The sequence below is a fragment of the Leuciscus leuciscus genome (assembly GCF_965113295.1).
Source record: "Leuciscus leuciscus genome assembly, chromosome: 16".
Lineage (NCBI taxonomy): Eukaryota > Metazoa > Chordata > Actinopteri > Cypriniformes > Leuciscidae > Leuciscus > Leuciscus leuciscus.
Genome location: NC_138740.1, coordinates 12,845,835 through 12,864,683, shown reverse-complemented (window position 1 = coordinate 12,864,683; position 18,849 = coordinate 12,845,835). Strand labels below are relative to the sequence as shown.

Below are 18,849 nucleotides of genomic sequence, written 5' to 3'. Positions count from 1 at the left end.
CATATGAACTGTTTCAAATAGAGGAGACAAGATTCGTCCCAGGCTCATTTTTGCATTCTTACTCCCTCAAAAGACCAACTTCAAAATGTCACTTAACGCATGAGAACAAAAAACATTTGTACTTGCGAGAGCATGTCACTCTACTGAATAGGAATGAATGTGATTTGGATTCCTTAACTGGTCCTTTAAGTAGTTTTGAGGATTAAAAAAAAAAGTATAATGATTGGAAAATTAGACTTATAGGAGCCTGTCAAATGACAAATGATTAGATTTTTAATTTAAGATGTCAACAAAACAGCAAGAACGAGAGCTGTTAAAGTTAATGATGCAGTTAAAAAAGGTAATTAAAGGGTAGTTCACCCAAAAATGAAAATATTTCCTGCAGGTTTGGAACAACATGAGGGTGAGTAAATGATGACAGATTTATATTTTTTTATTTTTGGGTGAACTACTACCCCTTTAACATTATTTTTACCAGCATTAACAGATTCATTAAATTTGACATTATAACTTCTGGATTCTGTTCTCTATGGTTTTTAAAAAAACTGATCTGAACCTTCAGAGATGATTGAAACTGATGTAAGATTACATCTACAGTATAAAGTGTAGGGAAAGTTTTATCATTGAATTAATGCAGATTTAACTACAGTAAACACAGCTGTTAAAACGTTTGGGGTCCTTTTATGTTTTTTTGTTTTCTTAACAGTAATATTGTGAAATATTATTACAATTAATACTTTTATTTTAATATGGTAGAGTGCATATTGTTTCTCCTTAAAAAATAAACTCAAATGTTTAAACTATGAAAATATTATGATAAATACAATGTAAATATTAAAAAATATTATACTTTGTATATTATTAATTAATATTTTATATTTCAATTTAATTAAATATTTGATCGATTCACAGTTCTGGTAACAAACAAGTAAAAAAAAATATTACTGACTCACAACTATTATTAAACTGCTCGGATTTCAAGGCATGTCATCAGCAAAGCAGCTAGGGCTGTGCAACAATTAATCGTGAATAATCGCATTCAAAATAAATGTTTGTGTTTACATAATACAAATGTATTTGTGTACTGTATATAATTATTCTGTATATAAATACACACTCATTTTTGAGAAATATTTGCATTTATATATATATATATATATATATATGTATATATATATATATATATATAACTTTTTTTATATATATATATACATGCATGTTTGTGTATTCATAAATACAAAATAATTATACACAGTACACACACATATATTATGTAAACACAAACTTTTATTTTGGATGCGATTAATCGTTGCACACATGAAAAGGTTTTTACACTGACTTTTACCATTGATGACTCTTACTTAAAAGCTACTACACTGAACTACTACTGTAGCTATTGTATAGATGTATGAGGTTTTATGCTCATTCTATATCTTTCAGTTCAAAGGTCAGAGCGCACGGCCATCTCACCTGATCCCTCCGACCGGCCGTCGCTCCCGATGAGAGGTACAGTGATGGCGGCGGTGGCCACTCCATCCGTGGGTACAGTTGTATAGACCACCGGTAAGGATTGCACCACCACAGGGATGGTCTGCAGCTGCCCCATCTTACTGGGCATGCTCACAGAGGGTATGGTGTGGATGACATGGAGGATCTGTTGACCTCCGACCCCTTGCGTGGATGCCAGTATGGATCCCGCCGACAGCACCGCCGGGATGGTAGCGCTTATGTTCTGAAGAGTCGGGTTTGCAGGGGTGGAGGTCGTCGTGGCTACCGGGAGGGAGGGGCGGGGCTTGTTGAGAGACAGGTCCACGGGTTCCGTCTGGTCGTCATCGTTGTGTCGGGCGCTGATGTCACAGAGCGGAGGGGGGGAGGATTTGATTTTGAGGTCTGTGGGCTCAGGACAATCGTCTAATGGCTCTTCTTTCTGTAGAGGCAGAAAAATAGAAGAAGATTTTTTTTTAAAAACCCGAGGGTATAAGGGAGATAAGGAAGGAATATGGAAGAGCAAACGATGTGAGGAAGGAGATTAGGAGGGAGGGACGGAAAGGAAAGGGAGGGTACAGAGCAGAAGCTCCACAAAACACAGGGACAATGGCTGGCCACATTGGGCAGAGGAGAAGGCCTGAAACTGGCATGAGTCCAGCTCAACACAGCCAAACGTCGACACTCCCATTTATACACACATAGTCAAAGCAAAGATCTGTGTATGTATGTGCACAAGCTCCACCCACTAAACTCCCTCTGCAGTAAGACTCATAACAAACCTCTTTTGGTAAAGGCAATAAAACAAATGGAACGTTTGAAAGCAATTCTTAAATGATGCCTCATGCAAACAGAGATGTTAGTGTGTTTTTTAGCGCCAGCAAGGGAACAGTCAACACTAAACGCTAAACTTGTGGTGCTTATTTGTGCAAAACTTGCTGCCATGATGGTAGGAATTCCTAGGTGGTTGTCAGGGCATTGCTATGCGGTTGCTAAGGTGGCTTTTAGCACATTGTTTTGCAGTTTCTGGGTCTATATGATATTCTGGTCTCTAGACATGGCTCAGTTGCCTTCTTCAAATGTTTGTCTATGGCAATTCTAGGGATGTACAGTAAATAGGCAAAAACACTATTCAGACTATTCAAAATAGTTTTTATTTTCATAGGCATTAATTAAACATTTCTCAGCCTAATATTTTCCATAATGGCAGCAGTCTACTTTTTAACCCTAAAATGCATGAATGTTTCGCCAATCATTATTAATATTTGGGTCTTTAGCGACCCGGATCTATATCTAACATGGATGGATCTCTACCTGATGTGATAATATAAAACTCTCCTGATATTACAGTAATATTTACAGAAGAATAAATTAAAGCATATTTTGCTTGGAAGGGTTCAGTTTGAGAAGATGTTTTATACTATCATCACTGTCCTCGTCAGAGGTCATTCCAGTATTCAGCATCTAGCTCATATTCACAATCTCAAACATATTCTCAAAACCACCATTTTCAACATCTTCAAAATCAATATTTCGATCGCTGACAGCTTCTTCACCAGATCCACCATCTAGTGACAGTGACACGAATATTTGATTGCTTCAGTACTTCTCTGCAATAAATCACTGCCTCAGCCATTTGAAAGCCTGATTACAAAAACAAAAGTCTCACCATTAAAAGCCATGTCCAAAACACACAATTATAATATTATCATTTTTAATTGTATACAGCCTATATGATAGACTTGCGCTGCACATGCTGCATCTTATATTCCAGTGATTCCAAATCCATTATTTCTTCTTTTTTTTTTTTTATCCAAATTTTCTTATTGGACAGTTAACGATAACATCAAAAATGAACATGTATCGGCCGATACAGATATGGTGGCCGATATATCGTGCATCCCTACTTAATAGTAACGTTTTGTCAATTTGTTTTAATTTAAAGGTGACGCATGTAAGATTGTATGACAAATATAAGTTTTATGTAAAAAAACATTCTCTTAACCCAGTTTATTGTTCATTGACTACTTTTAGATGGGCTTATCTCCCCCAAAAGTGTAAACATTGAGCCTCCCAAACACAATGAGAGCGGTCTGCTCAGATCTGCCGATCTCTTTCCAGCTCAACCAATAGAGTTTGAGGCTTGGCTACTGTAGCAGGAAGAGCCAGAGGGTGTTTAGCTGGTGTGGGACCAAAGCTGACGCATTACATGGGAAAAGACATTCAACTTTGGTTACAGAAGTGCAAGCTAAAATTAAACAGATCTTGAAAATGTCAAAGCAAATGGGGCATTGCAATCCAACACACTTCAAATGGACGCTTTAGTACCATACAGTATCATCATGTACTCATTCAGAAAGACCAATGTACCAGTTTATAGTGTTCGCCTTAGCCTTCTCAATTGTTTACTTATGACATATAGCAACACAGCTAAAAGTATTCAGAATATGTTGGACCTTTATTGAAAGTAGCCTACTTTTTTTTTTTTACCTGTGTGAAAGGAGCGCTTGCAAGGTTGTTTGAAAATGCATTTTGTGTAATTCTGCTAAGTTCCACTTGTGTCACAGAAACTACATTATTCGCCTTTAATAAGGTCTTTCGACCTGTGGCATCCACACAAAGTGATAAAGATGCCTGGCTTTTCAAATAAGCTGCATGGCAAATTGTCATGACGTCCTACAATAAAAAATAAATAAATAAATAAATAATATATATATATATATATAGAGAGAGAGAGAGAGAGAGATAGAGAGAGAGAGAGAGAGAGAGAGAGAGAGAGAGAGAGAGAGAGTTGTGTTGTACTTACTCTTGAATTTCCCAAAATATAAGTGGACTTTTAGATTTTGTATTGCAAATTGGATTTATTCACCAAATAGTTGCATTCGTGCCTAAAATTGTCATATCGTGTGACATAAAAGTCATTCTATATAAAATGAAAATGGGATATACATTTAAGTAACTAACTTCACCATAAATCTTTATCATTACCATCTTAAGATTTAACTTTTTTTTTGTGCAGATTCGTTAGATTTTGTATTCTTTTTCTAAATCATCATGCAAAGTAATACATCTCTCCTCAGCCTTTCCAGATATTTTAGATTATGTTATACCCTGTTATAAATCTTTCAAAATGCTTGTGACTCTTGCTGATACTGTTTCTCGTGTTCCATTTACTTTTTTTATGATTTAAAACAAAAAAGTGTTTTTATTGTGACCATTCTGAATGTCACACCAAATGATTTAGTGTCACACTATATGATGATCCGCAGCATATCACATTTGTCAATTCAAAAAAGTGTATTTTATATTTTTATGCATTCAACATTCAATTACTTCAATCCAGTTAACATTAATAAGAATAAAAATCATCAAACATACTAACATCGTTTTACAACTTTTAAAACGTTATTTAAGAAACTCAGAAATATGAGTAAATCAACCATCTCACGTCAAGAACCTTCAACATGAACATTTTAAAATTAGAATTTTAACAAAAACTTTTAAACATTTTAACACACATTTTAATGTGTTGTAACAACAGTTATAATTGTTAAACAGTAAAAATATTATCAATCTACAGTTAGTCAAATGTTGGTCTACAATTAGTTGTAGTGTTGTATGATAATTGTTCACATTAAACCATATAGATTCATGGGTGAATTTCAGGTCGTTTCAACATGTGGAGAGAAGAGATCGGGGAAGAGGGGTGAAGGGAATGAGATGTAAATTAGGACAATACTGAGGTGATCGGATTTGGACTGACAGTGTGAACAAGTGTTTTTGACCGTATGAAATTTATGAGGCTATGAATATATTTATTTTTTGCAATAGGAGTTTTTACAAAATTGACGTGTTTCAATTGGGCATATTTTCAATTCGCAATTTCAATTAGCTCAATATGAAGGGTAATAGAAACACAGCTACTTTCATGTTGTAGAAGACAAAAAAACTATTTGCAAACCCCTCCACGTTGCTGTGGTTGTTTTTGGCGTATACCCATAGAAACCAATGCAGATATTACAGAAGACGACACGGGTCACATATTCTATTGTATTTATTTATTTATTTAATTATAGAGCACTTTACAGGTAACACAGTAACTCCAAAGTGCTGTACATCCCAAGTACATAAAGCAATAATAAATAATAAAAACAAACAAAAAGAACCTATGAAAAACCAGAAACCTATGGAGTGTTGCACAAGAAACATTACAATTAGGTCTTAAAGGCAAATAGATGGTAAGAAATACCATATTTAAAAAAAATATCATTCCCAAGGGAAGCATAGGCCCATATAATGAAAACAAGACAGGCCCCAAAATGGACCCTTGTGGAACCCCACTGGTGATAGGTGCTGGATAAGAAAAACAATTACCAATCTTTACTGTAAAAGATCTTTGCTCCAATCGGATATCAAATCTGACACAAATCTGGATATGAACAGTTGCGATACTCAGTATGGACAGTTAATAATTTAGATCAGATTCCAAACCCTATAGAGGGTGTCTGTTCTGTGTGAACTGGCATGATCTTTTTACTTTTTCCTCAGGACCTCCTCTCTCCTTGTATGGTCAGCAGAGTCTTTCCCTGTATTTTTGTGTCCTCTCTTTACTTGACATTTCTGCCTGACACAGACAAAAAATAAATAAAAATAAAAAAATAATAATTGCATCTTTTAATATGCAAAGGATGGCAAACATGATGAAACATGGTTAAATGAAGTATAAAATTGAAAAGGGAATACATTAATTGTATGGGTAATTTAATGTTCACCATTAAATTCATTCAATATGTTTTGAATTGATTTATTTATCATTAAAAAAGGTGTATGTAATATTGTGTGACATATTATATGGTGTTAAAAACGGTCAGACCATATGATACAGTGTCACACCATATGATGTTTTGTTCAGTTAAGCTAATCTCTTGGTTAACTAAAAACATCTAGCTTACACTTAGCATGTAAATTGCCACATGGCAGCAATGATTTTTAAGAATTAATAAGTAAAAATAGTAAAAAAAAGTGTTTCATTTTTTATGTAAATAATGTCACACCATGAGACACAAAACATTGACCACTAGTGATCATATCACATACATAACTTTTTAATTAAAAATGTAAAAGTCAGAAGTTCAGAACTCACCTCTTGACCTTCCAAACCACTCCAGCTCCAGAGATGACACTGCAACTTTCTGGTTGAGTGTGGACCTCTTCATCATAATGATGTCCAAATTATTGCCCGTTCAAAATATAGATTGCAGTGTCACACCATATGACGCCCATTTTACGGACAAAATGTATTTGGCCAGAACTTGCTTTAAAATCATGCACAGACATCAACACTTTCTGTGTCCATTAAAAAAAAAGCCTAATTCTGTTACTTAAACTGTAAATCTACCAATTATTTATACTTTGCTGAGATATATTGTCATATGAGTAAGGTCACACATACCCGGACATGGGTACACCATATGACAATTTTGATGTTTAGATAAAAAAAAATTGAAGAAGTAGAGGTCTTTATACACCAACTACAGCTATGGTATGCTGTAATAATATCTTGTCAGAGGAACAACATAAAGGTATATTTTTATTAGTATATGACATCATGGACAGGTAGAATTGCATGTCATGTCATCCACCCAGGTACAGACAGAGGTTGTACAGCTGAGTTGTCTAACTGGAGGTGTTGGGAGGAAACGAGTGAGAGAAAACGAGAGCGAGTGGGCCGGGGTGGGAGCGAAACAGAGAATAAGGGAAGAGTGGGTGGGAAAGGCCTCTGGTTGTCATGGAAACTGGAAGGTATATCAGCTGACTCATTTTCCCTCTCCCAATCCCGCCCACCTTTCTCTCAGTCTCTCTATGGTTCTCCACCCTGCTACCTCGCTGCATCCCCACCCTTCATCCACTCCACCTTTCTTGTTGTTGTTTTCCATTGCTTAAACCTGAAGAAATCCCATAAAGATGTGTCGATGGAGACAGGTGAACGACATCCATAAGTGACCCAATTATCACTAGCGCTGTGTGGGATGATAATTGAGTGTGTTCAATATCTATTAGCAGTTGTAGGAAACGGTATCGGCCTGAGGCGGCGAGTGAGTGTTGTGATAAAGACGAGCCTTGTGGCTGTCATTATCAAAACCAATTGTGTTTGATCTGTGTGATGTTTTTACTATTTCATATTAGTTATACATCTGGATTGCGTTAACCGGAAGCAGACAAAAACGTAAACTAATTGTGAGAAACAAACAACACATCATACGGGTTCTTCACAAATCAACATTGTTAACAAACTGCTTACAATACATTTGAGGTATTATACATACACACACATATACATATACATATATACATACATATATATATATACATACATATATATATATATATATACATACACACATATATATATATATATATATATATATATATATATATATATATATATATATATATATATATATATACATACATACATACATACATATATATATATATATATATATAACAGACAACTTCACAGAGACATTAGGTTAAGGTCCCAAGTGTAATAATAATTATGGTATGAATATGACCAAAATCTAAAATGATTTATAGCAGGATTTTTTGGTATCATGTTAACTGTATACAAACCGTTATTTTTGCTGGAAATTTTTCATATATATAACAAACATAACCACAGTTTATTTTATTTTTTTATCTAGCGACTTAAAAACAGTAACATATTCTGAATATCAGACAGAGTAGATAAGCCATGTTTGAGGCCATTCTAAAACACCTGATACAAGCATACAAGAGTTAGTCACACACTCCATATTAATGTGCCAAGTCGCAACATAACTGCCAACAGTAAACAACTGGTTACACAGGTTACACTATGGCACAGTATGGCATGACGTGTCAAAACAAAATTGTCACCATTATAATCAACAAAGCTAACTACAATGGAAGTGTCCATAAGTTACACACTTTCAAGTGTATGCTATAATTTTCTGCTGGGTGTCAGATTTTTTAAAATCTCGCCGTGGATATACTGCAGTATAAACAGATCAAAAAACAATATCAAGGACCTACAAAGATCCAAAGTGAACCAAGTAGTCCAGTGAGAAAGTATTGAAAGCATATGAACGAGGACAGAAGAGGAACTGCTTATGGTAAAGGCTGGCAGCGCAGAGAACATTGATCCATGTTTCTCACAGTGTAGAAAAGCAGAACAAACTGGTAGAGCAAAAGAGAGGCTGAAACTGTAAACATGAGTTTCTGGTGAAAAATGCTTCCGTTTAATATTGTTAGGAATGATGTACTGATGGCAGTATGACCCTTTGCTGACCTTACTGATGACCATTAATGGGGAAATTGGCCATTAATTATATTACCAAGGCAGTACACCAAATTTACATTCCACCGCAGAAATTAGAGAGTAAAAAGCTGTTTCGGTTACTAATCAATTATCAGTTATCTAGCATGTTAAAGAAACTATTTGCATTCCTGCCTCGGAAAATAAATATGTATGTAGGGCTGGAATGATGCGTCAACGTAATTAATTATGTCGATTAAGTAAATTAGTCGTTTTGCATGGAATGCGTCGATTCGTTGAGATAATTATGTTCCCCAATGATGGTGGCTCCAGGGCATGCTGAAAATCAGCCGTTATTATAAAAATATCGAGCCCCATCTAAAGTGTGATTTTTTTAAAGGTGCTGTAAGCGATGCCACGCGTTTTTTAGGCCAAAACATTTTTTGTCACATACAGCAAACATCTCCTCACTATCCGCTAGCTGCCTGTCCCCTGAACACACTGTAAAAAAACGCGGTCTCTGTAGACACCACAGGCTCCACAAACGGCAACAAAAACAAACTGGGCTCACCTGCACCACGAAACACAACAAACAGTGCTCCAGCCAATCACCGACAAGAAGTATTTGAGGGTGGGGTTTGGGGGGTTAGTATGCTACACGCGCATGAAGGGGGTGTGTGGAGGACAGAGAAGCATGAAGAGGGAAGTTTGAATTATGGCCGACACACGACCAAAGAGACGACGTTCCGATGAACAAATTGCAAAGAAGAGGGACAAGGATAAGGGACGAGGATAAGGAACGCGCGAAATACCGAATTTACGTCGGAAAAAACTCCGAAAGGTGGCGAGAACTCCGCCGGCAGAAGGGCTTCCGATCCACATTCAGTTGCTCTGTTTTTTGCAGAACAGGTAAATCCATATTTCTTTCTAAACTGACGTTCATGTTCGCCAAACCAACACAAGGATGTAATTAGCTAGAACTATGCAGTCAGCGTTAGCTTTGGTGAATACAACATATAACGTTATGTTTCTAGCAGCTAGCGATCAATCTCTATTGTAAATGATCAAGCAAATTCACAGTAGGGCGACAATTTGTGTGAATGATTGTTTTCATCCACTCTTTGTTATGAATTTGAATGTTCATTTATAGGCTGTTGACAACTTTGACTAAATTTGTTTACGACGCCGCCGTTGTTTATGCTGACTGGGAAACGCGAAGCTACGTTATCTTGCTATTATTGCGTCCTTGTATGGGAGCTATAGTTATAGCTTCAGGTGGCGAAACGATTTTAAAATAATGTTTCTCTTTTTCTGCATTCTGTTCTGCAATATATAAAACCCTTTATCTAACTTGGCGACATTACACATTGAATGAAGTATTCAATGTAAACTTGTAAACAATGTAAACTCAGTAAAACTTAACTTTGTTTGTAGTGACTAGACTTTCCTTTATGCCGGAAGGGAGGGGAGGAGGGAGGAGACGGGATGAGGAGGAGGGAGGGTCTAGCTAGCCTCCGTTTTGTTTGACAACAATTCGAATGTCAACAAGAAGTTACGACTCCCAGCATCGCTTACAGCACCTTTAACATACAGTACTGGGTTTTTTTTTTACAAGCTGCAGTGGCTGCGAGGCGCGCGGCTCAAACGTACTCTCTGCAACTGGATACAAAGCATTAAACGCTGTTGCTGGTTATTGAAAATATCTAAAGAACGCGCATCAATTGGACTAATTTATTTAATTATGCACTGTCGATCATGGCAAAACTTCACGGTTTTATGGACACCGCCGCCATGTTCGACACTGTTGCTATGGTAAGTTAGAATGTGGTTGTGACTTCAGCTGGTGGATCATACAGCTGAATAAATATATATTAAAGCAGCTATTTTAATCTCCTGAATGAGCAAAACATTTTCAGGATTTACACTTGTAAGCAGTTACAGCTGTAAACCCCAAAAATGTACTGAGAACACATCCATAGTAAACACCTTTCCTAATTAGGCCTGCAATAAACCTTGTCTTTTGTGATTAATAATAAAAGACAGGATGATGGTGTCAAAATTAGGTCCACAAAGGATGACGAAAAGAAAGGTATCCATTCAAATAGTAGAGTAGCTTTAATACAACAACACAAAAGAGAGAATCAAAGTACCAACCAACCAACCAACATCAGATAATGGAGGAACTGAAACTGAGGGCATATAATTCTGTAATACTGTATACACAAGATAAACTCAATATCAAACAGGCGTGAGAACTTAATAAAAAACCATAGTAACTAATGATGAGCGAGAACATGGGAACAAAGACAAGCAAACTAAAAGTCAATATGAAACGAAACCAAAACAAAGGCAAACATGACAGTTGGTGCTGCACTATGCTAAGTTTTTTAGGCATAAAAACAAAGCTGCACCACCAAATAGAGTCATTAATCTCAGTAGTCTAACTGAAACAAATATGTCATTCTATTCTGCTAGTTGAGACCTGTTCAACAATATGACAAGTCTATCTGTTATGTACTATGATTTTACATATCAAATTTTCATGTAAAGCAGTTATTTTTAGCACTTCTAAAATACAGAAAATGTGTAGTGTTGCTCATATTCCCTATTATCACTATAAAGCCAAGCTTCTAAGCTTTGAAACAACACATTTTGTGTTGGTTAATTAAGTAGTTGTTAAGTAACATGATAACTTAGAAGCGCCTCCTGCTTCGAATTTAAGAGGTTATAGTTAACGTTCAATCAGTTAATTGATCATTAAAGGGTTAGTTAACCCAAAAATTTAAATTCTGTCATTAATTACTCACCCTCATGTGAGTCAAAACCCATAAGACATTAGTTCATCTTCAGAACACAAATGAAGATATTTTTGATGAAATCTGTTGACCCCTCGATAAGCAGCAACATCATTGCAACTTTCAAGGCCCAGAAAGGTAGTAAAGACATCATTAAAATAGTCTATGTGACTACAGTGGTTCAAATTTAATGTTATGAAGCGACGAGAATACTTTTTGTGTGCAAAAAACCCCAAAATACAACTTTACTCAACAATCTCTTCTCTTCCACGTCATTTTCCTACTGTGTTGACGTAGTGTAAACAGTGCAGAGCTTCCGAGTTCTACGTCAGAAAGCCGGCTCGTTATTAGCTAGCTCCCGTTTCAGCATCACACGCATGTGTCGTGGTGCTCACGTGACCAGCTTCGGCCAATAGTGAGGTGGCGTTCTTGCGTAGAACCCGGAAGCGCTGCACTTTGTTTACTATGAGAATAGCGTAGGAGATCTGACACAGAAAAGAAGAAATTGTTGAATAAAGTCGTTATTTTTGTTTGTTTTTTGCGCACAAAAGTATTCTTACATTTGAACCACTGTAGTCACATGGACTATTTTAACGATGTATTTACTACCTTTCTGGGCCTTGAAAGTTGCAGTGCTGTTGCTGTCTTTGGAGGGATCAAAAAGCTAAAATATCTTCATTTGTGTTCCGAAGATGAACGAAGGTCTTCCGGGTTTGGAACGACATTTTTGGGTGAACTAACCCTTTCATTTAAACAACAATCGATTATGGGAATTTATGTAAATTGACATCCCTAACTCCCACAAACAATACTACCCACCCTGGGCCTCACCAGCCTACCGGTTTACAATATTATGCTGTTTACGGAGATTTATTTGATAGACAAACGGTTATGTGTTTGAGCACAAGACTACCTGAAATACCTGGCAACCGACTGCAAGCCCCTAACTTCCCTTTCACAACCGCATGGCTTATCAGATAGCGCATGTGAAATGGACAACAGATCTTAACGGAAGCTACAAGGTACTTTTTGCCCAAACTGAAAAACTCAAATCAAGATCAGCAGCTGACTTGGACTTTTCGACCATTGGATTTTTTTCACAGATTTTTCACCAGTGGCAAAGCTGTTCTATAATAAACACTAGTAGTGAGTCGAGTCTTTATGAACTGCTGGCTGGGTAAAAGCGCATTAGACACAGAGAAGGCTGTGTGTGTGTGTGAAGAGGCTGAGGATAAAAGGGTGTGGGAGCACATCTTTTTGCATGAGTGCTCCCGTTAGTTCCAGAGTGAGCGTGTGCATGACGGGCATGTATGGCGTATGTGGATGTGAGCATGTCTGTACCCCTGCAGGTATGTGGTGTTCCATGTGTGTCTTACGGCTTAAGGAGTGGGAGTGTTGTGAGGGGGTGGGGTAGAGTGTCAGTGTGTGTTCAGGCGAAGGGGTATTGGGGAGGCTACATCACAGTCGTTCCAACTCCCGCCAGAGCCTCGTTGCCATGACTACAGTAGAACGGAAGCCTCCCTCGATATATCCTATTAGGGCTTTGGCGAGACTTGGAAGAAAAGATAGAAGGACAGAAATGGAAAGGTACAGAAAGAAACCACCCAAAAGTGGAGGGTAAGAGAACTGGCATGTAAAGATATAAGGTAATGCTTCCTTATGTGGAACTTTGGTCTATAAGATACAACACAGCAGAGGGAATGCCAGTTAATGATCACTCTTTCATTTCCTCATGCTCTCTCATATATTTAGTAATGGAAGACTTTCCAAGTTCCCAAACATTGTTCTAAGGAATACTGATAGGTAGAGCTGTATTTATGTCTTTCCTACTCTCTTGCTAGTCTATGGTATGCATTTCTGCTGCATTTTCAACACAAAACAGGAAGTGCTTTACAAAAACACTAATTCAATTTGATTCGCTGACTTCGCACAATTTCCGGGAGTCAGGGTGCACGGGTCTGTATTGGTCTACAGGGAAAACAAAGTTGTGTTATGTTGCAAGGCAGCTAGTATGAGCTTTTCCGAGAAAGTCAAGAGTTAAAGTTTGCAAGGTTCATGGTAGAAAGTAAACATCACACAAAAATCTATGGCTGGTCATCTTGCATCTCACTCAGACAGCACCTTCCTGTCTAATTTAGTAGTTCTTCACCAGGAGCATTGTGCAATTTCTTTAATTTTTTTATTGGACAAAAACATTTTGGTCTGTTTTCCCAGAAGAGAAGATGCTATTTTTCAAAGCATATATGCAAAAGATGCCTAAAAGCTATATATATTTTTTTTTAAATAAAAATTGCCCTATATATATATATATATATATATAGTCTAAACGCATATCACAAATTTTATTGTGAATGATTAATTTATGTATGTTTAATGTTTTTATCTTTTTATTTTACCACATAATTTTTTATTAAAAAAATATGGTGAAACAACTTCCCTCTATTGACGTATACCGGACTTCTTCAATCATTTAGCCCGCATAAACCTTTTATCCTCCGAACCGCCTTTCCTACAATCGATTCCATGCTTGCATTCAGATCAGTCTCAAAAGGGATTTTAATTTAGTTTTTTATACCAATGCTCCTTAACCAATCATTAACTGTTAACCGACAAGATTTTGTTAAATTAGTAAATAAGTATGAATAAGAGTCTGTGACCCATTAAAAATACCAAAATTTGTTTTTCAGAGCATGAGGATTTAAACATTGTCACATCATGCACCTGGAGCACTTCTGTGAATTCATATTTATATAAAAGGAATAAATACGTGAATATTATATATTTTATATATTATATATATTATATATACATATATACACACACATATTATTATACAAATATATTTAACTTAAATGGATCATGAACTGCATTTTATTTTTATAATGTCATCATTATATGATGCAGATCATTATGATCATTTACATTTTTGGGTGAACAATTCCTTTAACTGATAGCATTAATCAGCCTGTCGATTAACAGTTAACCAGTTTATTGTGCGCATCCAATCAACAACCGATACACAGAACCCCACCCTACTTTTTTTTTCTTTTTTTATGATCCGTTTCACTCATATTTCAGAAATCTTCCATTTCATTGTGACTTCAACTACTGAATGTACAAATCACATAATCCAGACAATCATTATATAAAACTAATATTAAATGCATTTGTAGTATAAAGTAAACATTGGCCTAACATTTAGATTATGCCCTGGCCTTATCTTGAGAGAGGAGATCCAAGTTCTCCCAGTCTAGAGGAACCCTGAGGACCACTGACTTCATTCTCACGACACTGCAACCACACCCCTTTCCAATAACTCTAGGCGTCATACTCTCCCAGGACTCTCCCACTATGAAGTTCAAACCCTGCACACATACATACACCAAATTACAAAAGCTCACTCACCACCATACACTCCACCTCCTCTGGCTCAGACTTGATTTGTATGGATGGCATCTCCTCAACAGGCTCAGAAGTGGCTGCAGTGGATTTCTTCGGACTCGTCTGACACTGCAAAGGAAAAACAGAGAACACTTAAGGGCTAATCAGAGCATTGAGATGTAGTTTTACCAACAGTTCTGAGAAGTTAGCAGAATGCTAACCTCTGAACAGATTTGTAAAAACCTACAATTTGCTTGAACAAAATGACCTGAGTTATCCAAAAAGAAAGAAAAGTTAACAGGAGGTCACAGAGGCTATAGAGAGAGAGAATCCATTAGCCTCAATAGACTGATGTGAGAAGAGTTAGAAGATAGTTACTCTCTCTTAAGCTAAAGTTAGTTGGGGGAGGAGGACACAGAGACATCAAGGAACAAAAGAGATGATTGGAAATCAAGTACAGGTCAATCAGATGTGGGGGGATGTCTGGAAATGGAGTGAGAATCACAGAGAAGGGAAGACCTCAAGGAAGAGAAAGGCAAAAAAAACAAACAAATAAAATAGTTCTAATGGTTCAAGAGATGGTTCTAAAGACTGACCAGCTGGAGAAAGACAAGATGAGAGAAAGAACAACTGAACAAGCAGGGAGGAGTAGTCAGCAATCCTGTGTCGCCTCCCTCTTCAAGCAGAGCAGTCACACCCAGTTCTTTAAGACTGAATAGCAAGGGAAAGAGGCCTGTCTCACAGACTAGAGCAGCAGTATTAGTGGAGAGAGAGGGAGAAATGTGGTAATGCTTAGGCATGGGGGTGGGAGTGGGGGTCATGTGACCCAGCTGCAGTGGATTCCACAAAGAGGTGTGGCCCCCCATAAGCTGGGGTGTGGCCGTCCTCAATGTGCCCCTCCTCTCAACCTGGCACTGACACACAGCAAACCCGTGCACGGTGAACAAAATGTCTTCTGATGGCTAATATTGTCTGAGATAGCTGGAAAACAATTGCTTAATTCAAACTGAATGAGAGTAGAATGTCTGTAAACAGGGTCCAAAAAGTACTCACTAAGTGGCTTTGGTGAGTAAATAAAATTGTGGTACTCGCACATGGCCAGTGACTTTAATTGCCACATTTAACCCCTTAAACACTGAGGCCATTTTTGGAGTTTTTTGTCTGAGTGACACACAAAAAAGTAAAGACTCATAACTTCAAAACTATAGAGAGGAGAGTCAAAAGGTAGATATCATTTGTTAGGAAACTTTTTATATTTTTAGAAAATATAAATTTTTATTACTTTTGGACAATCTAATGCTGAGAAAATGCTGATAAAAGACAAAAATATTAATATTATTTTTTAATAATTTAGATATCTTTCTTATTTGAAATGCAATAATTCAGGAAGGAAATACGGTAGCAAAATAATTCTTTTTTTGTGATGTTCCCCTATGTGTGGTCTGCGTCTGGATCATTATTTTATGATGATAGCATAAAGTAATCCAAAGTTACAGCACTTGGAACAAAGGGAGCCTTTTTGTTAAGTCCTCACACATTTGGAAGGCATTAAAAAAAATGAGTTTTCTTAGTGACATACACAAAACTAAAGACTCATAACTTCAAAACTATAGCAAGGAGATTCTAAAGGTAGGTATCGTTTGAAAGAACACTTTTCAAATTTTTTGAAAATATACATTACATTACATTTGGACATTCTCCTGCCGAGAAACTGCTGATAAAAGACAAAAAATATATATAATTTTTATTATGATAATGCATATCTTTCTTATTTGACATGGAATAACTCAGGAAGGAAATAAGGTAGAAGGAAAATTCTTTTTGGGGGAAGTCCCTCTACATATGAGCTGCATCTCGATAAAATTTTGTGGTGATTGGATAAAGCAATCAAAAGTTATAGCATTTGGAACCAAGATAGCCTTTTTGTTGAGACCTTGACGCCCCCTCATGGGCATTTTTAAAATTGTTTCACCATGAAGAAAATCTTGTCATAAAAGCAATAGATTAAGTAAATTTTGGGCTCATTTGAATTGTATTAATATGCTGTAAAAAATTAAGTGCAATTTTCAATGATTTTTGAATGTTTCATGAGATGTATGATGTTTTTGACACATTGCAGTACATAGTACAAAAAACTATTTTATAGATTATGAAAAAAAATATTCTATTTATCAACAAATAACTCAGCAGTACTTAGGAGTTTTTCGAATTGGCTACATTCACTGTAAAGTTCAGACTCTAAGCTTTCAAATGACACCAATTTTGTTTGAATCAAGGCAATATTTTGGAAAAATATGATAATTAATATTTTCGCAGCTAGGTGGCGCCTGTGGGGCGTCTACGGGCGGTACACTCCGGTTGAGAGAGACTAGTCAGCACTCGTTCAGAGTTGATCGAAGTGGTTGGATGCATTAAAAAGCTGAGATTCTAAGCTTTAATATGATACATATTTTGTGTTATTCCACGTTTGAAATCGAGCACGGATGGTTCCGGGAAAACTGGAAAACACTTTGCACCCCGGGAGGATGAGAGACTTGTTTTTTAGCCAAGTATGCATCACTTCGTGAGGAATATCTCGTGATCAAAGCAATGGATTATGTTGTGTTTGGGCTCTTTGTAATCGTGAGAATCTGCTGTCAATAAAGATGTGTGATTTTTCACAATCCATGCATGTTTCATTGAGTTATGAGCTGAAACGTCACATCAAAACAACATCGCATCACTGCTATTGCTACTTCATAGATCCGCCTGTGGAATTTTTTGTGTTAGAACGCCATAAGGAATATATTTAGATCTGAGTGATGGATTATGGCGAGTTTGGGCTCTTTTTAATCTTAACAATCTGCTGTAAATAATGATGTGCCATTTTCCACAATTGATGCATGCTTCATTGAGTTATGAGTTAAAACGCGACAAGTGCTACATCTATAATAAACGATCTATGCGCGCCGGTGGTGGTTCGTGTGTTACAACTCCCACGAGGAATATCTTTAGATCTGAGTGATGGATTTTGCTGAGTTTGGGCTCTTTTTAATCGTGAGAGTCTGCTGAAAATAATGATGTGCATTTTTCTACGATCTGTGCATGCTTTGTGAAGTTATAAGTGAAAACCAAACGCGAGTGCTTCATGAGTATATACTAGGATAGGCGCGTCTGAGGTATTTTTTGTTTTAGAACGCCATGAGGAAATATCTTTAGATCTGATTGATGGAATATATTAAGTTTGGGCTCTTTGTAATCGTGAGCTCCTGCTGTAAATAACGATGTATAATTTTTCATGATCGGCGAATGTTTCATGAAGATACGAGTAAAAAGGCCAAGTCTAAGCTACCTTGCTAGGCTACGTGAATCAGTGGATTTTTTGTGGTTTAGAACTCCATGAGGAATATCTTTAGTTCTGAGTGATGGATTATGTTGAGTTTGGACTCTTTTTAATTGTAAGCATCTGCTGTAAATAATGATGTGTCATTTTCCACAATTGGAGCATGTTTCATGAAGTTACAAGCGGAAATGTGTCTAAAATGCAGCATCCATATATGGTTTACACATGGGTCTCTTAAGGGGTTATTTTACAAAAACCTTGCTCAAGTTTATTAAAAACCCTGGAACAATTATGCTTGTTGTATTCTACTCATTGAGACCTTTCAAATGACATATGACACAGGACTATCTGAGCTGTATGATGTTTTTGACATATTGCAGTATGTGGTACAAAAAAGTAGTTTATAAATTATGAAAACATTTTTTTTTCTATTTATCAGCAAATAACTCAGCACTACATTGGAGTTTATCAAATTGGCTACATTCATTGTAAATTTCAGACTCTAAGCTTTCAAATGACATCTATTTTAAGTTGATCCAGGTAATATTTTTGAAAAAAAATTATGATTA

General features: G+C 36.5%; 1 protein-coding gene and 1 long non-coding RNA gene across 4 annotated transcripts in view; both read right to left on the bottom strand.

Moving 5' to 3' along the window:
* Nucleotides 1-18,849, bottom strand: part of LOC309478059 — a 289,830-nt gene that overhangs the window by 235,480 nt on the left and 35,501 nt on the right. The gene's annotated exons all lie outside the window — the stretch shown is intronic.
* Nucleotides 1-18,849, bottom strand: part of klf8 (Kruppel like factor 8) — a 62,372-nt gene that overhangs the window by 9,591 nt on the left and 33,932 nt on the right. For 2 of the 3 annotated variants that reach the window (XM_082141373.1, XM_082141375.1), the window contains exons 2-3: nucleotides 14,983-15,087; nucleotides 1,471-1,927 (exon numbers count right to left, since the gene is read on the bottom strand). In XM_082141373.1, coding sequence (XP_081997499.1) covers nucleotides 1,471-1,927; nucleotides 14,983-15,087 — 562 coding nt within the window. Of the gene's footprint in view, nucleotides 1-1,470; nucleotides 1,928-14,982; nucleotides 15,088-15,554; nucleotides 16,063-18,849 lie in introns of those variants that run through there. The other variant, XM_082141374.1, reaches the window with a different exon arrangement.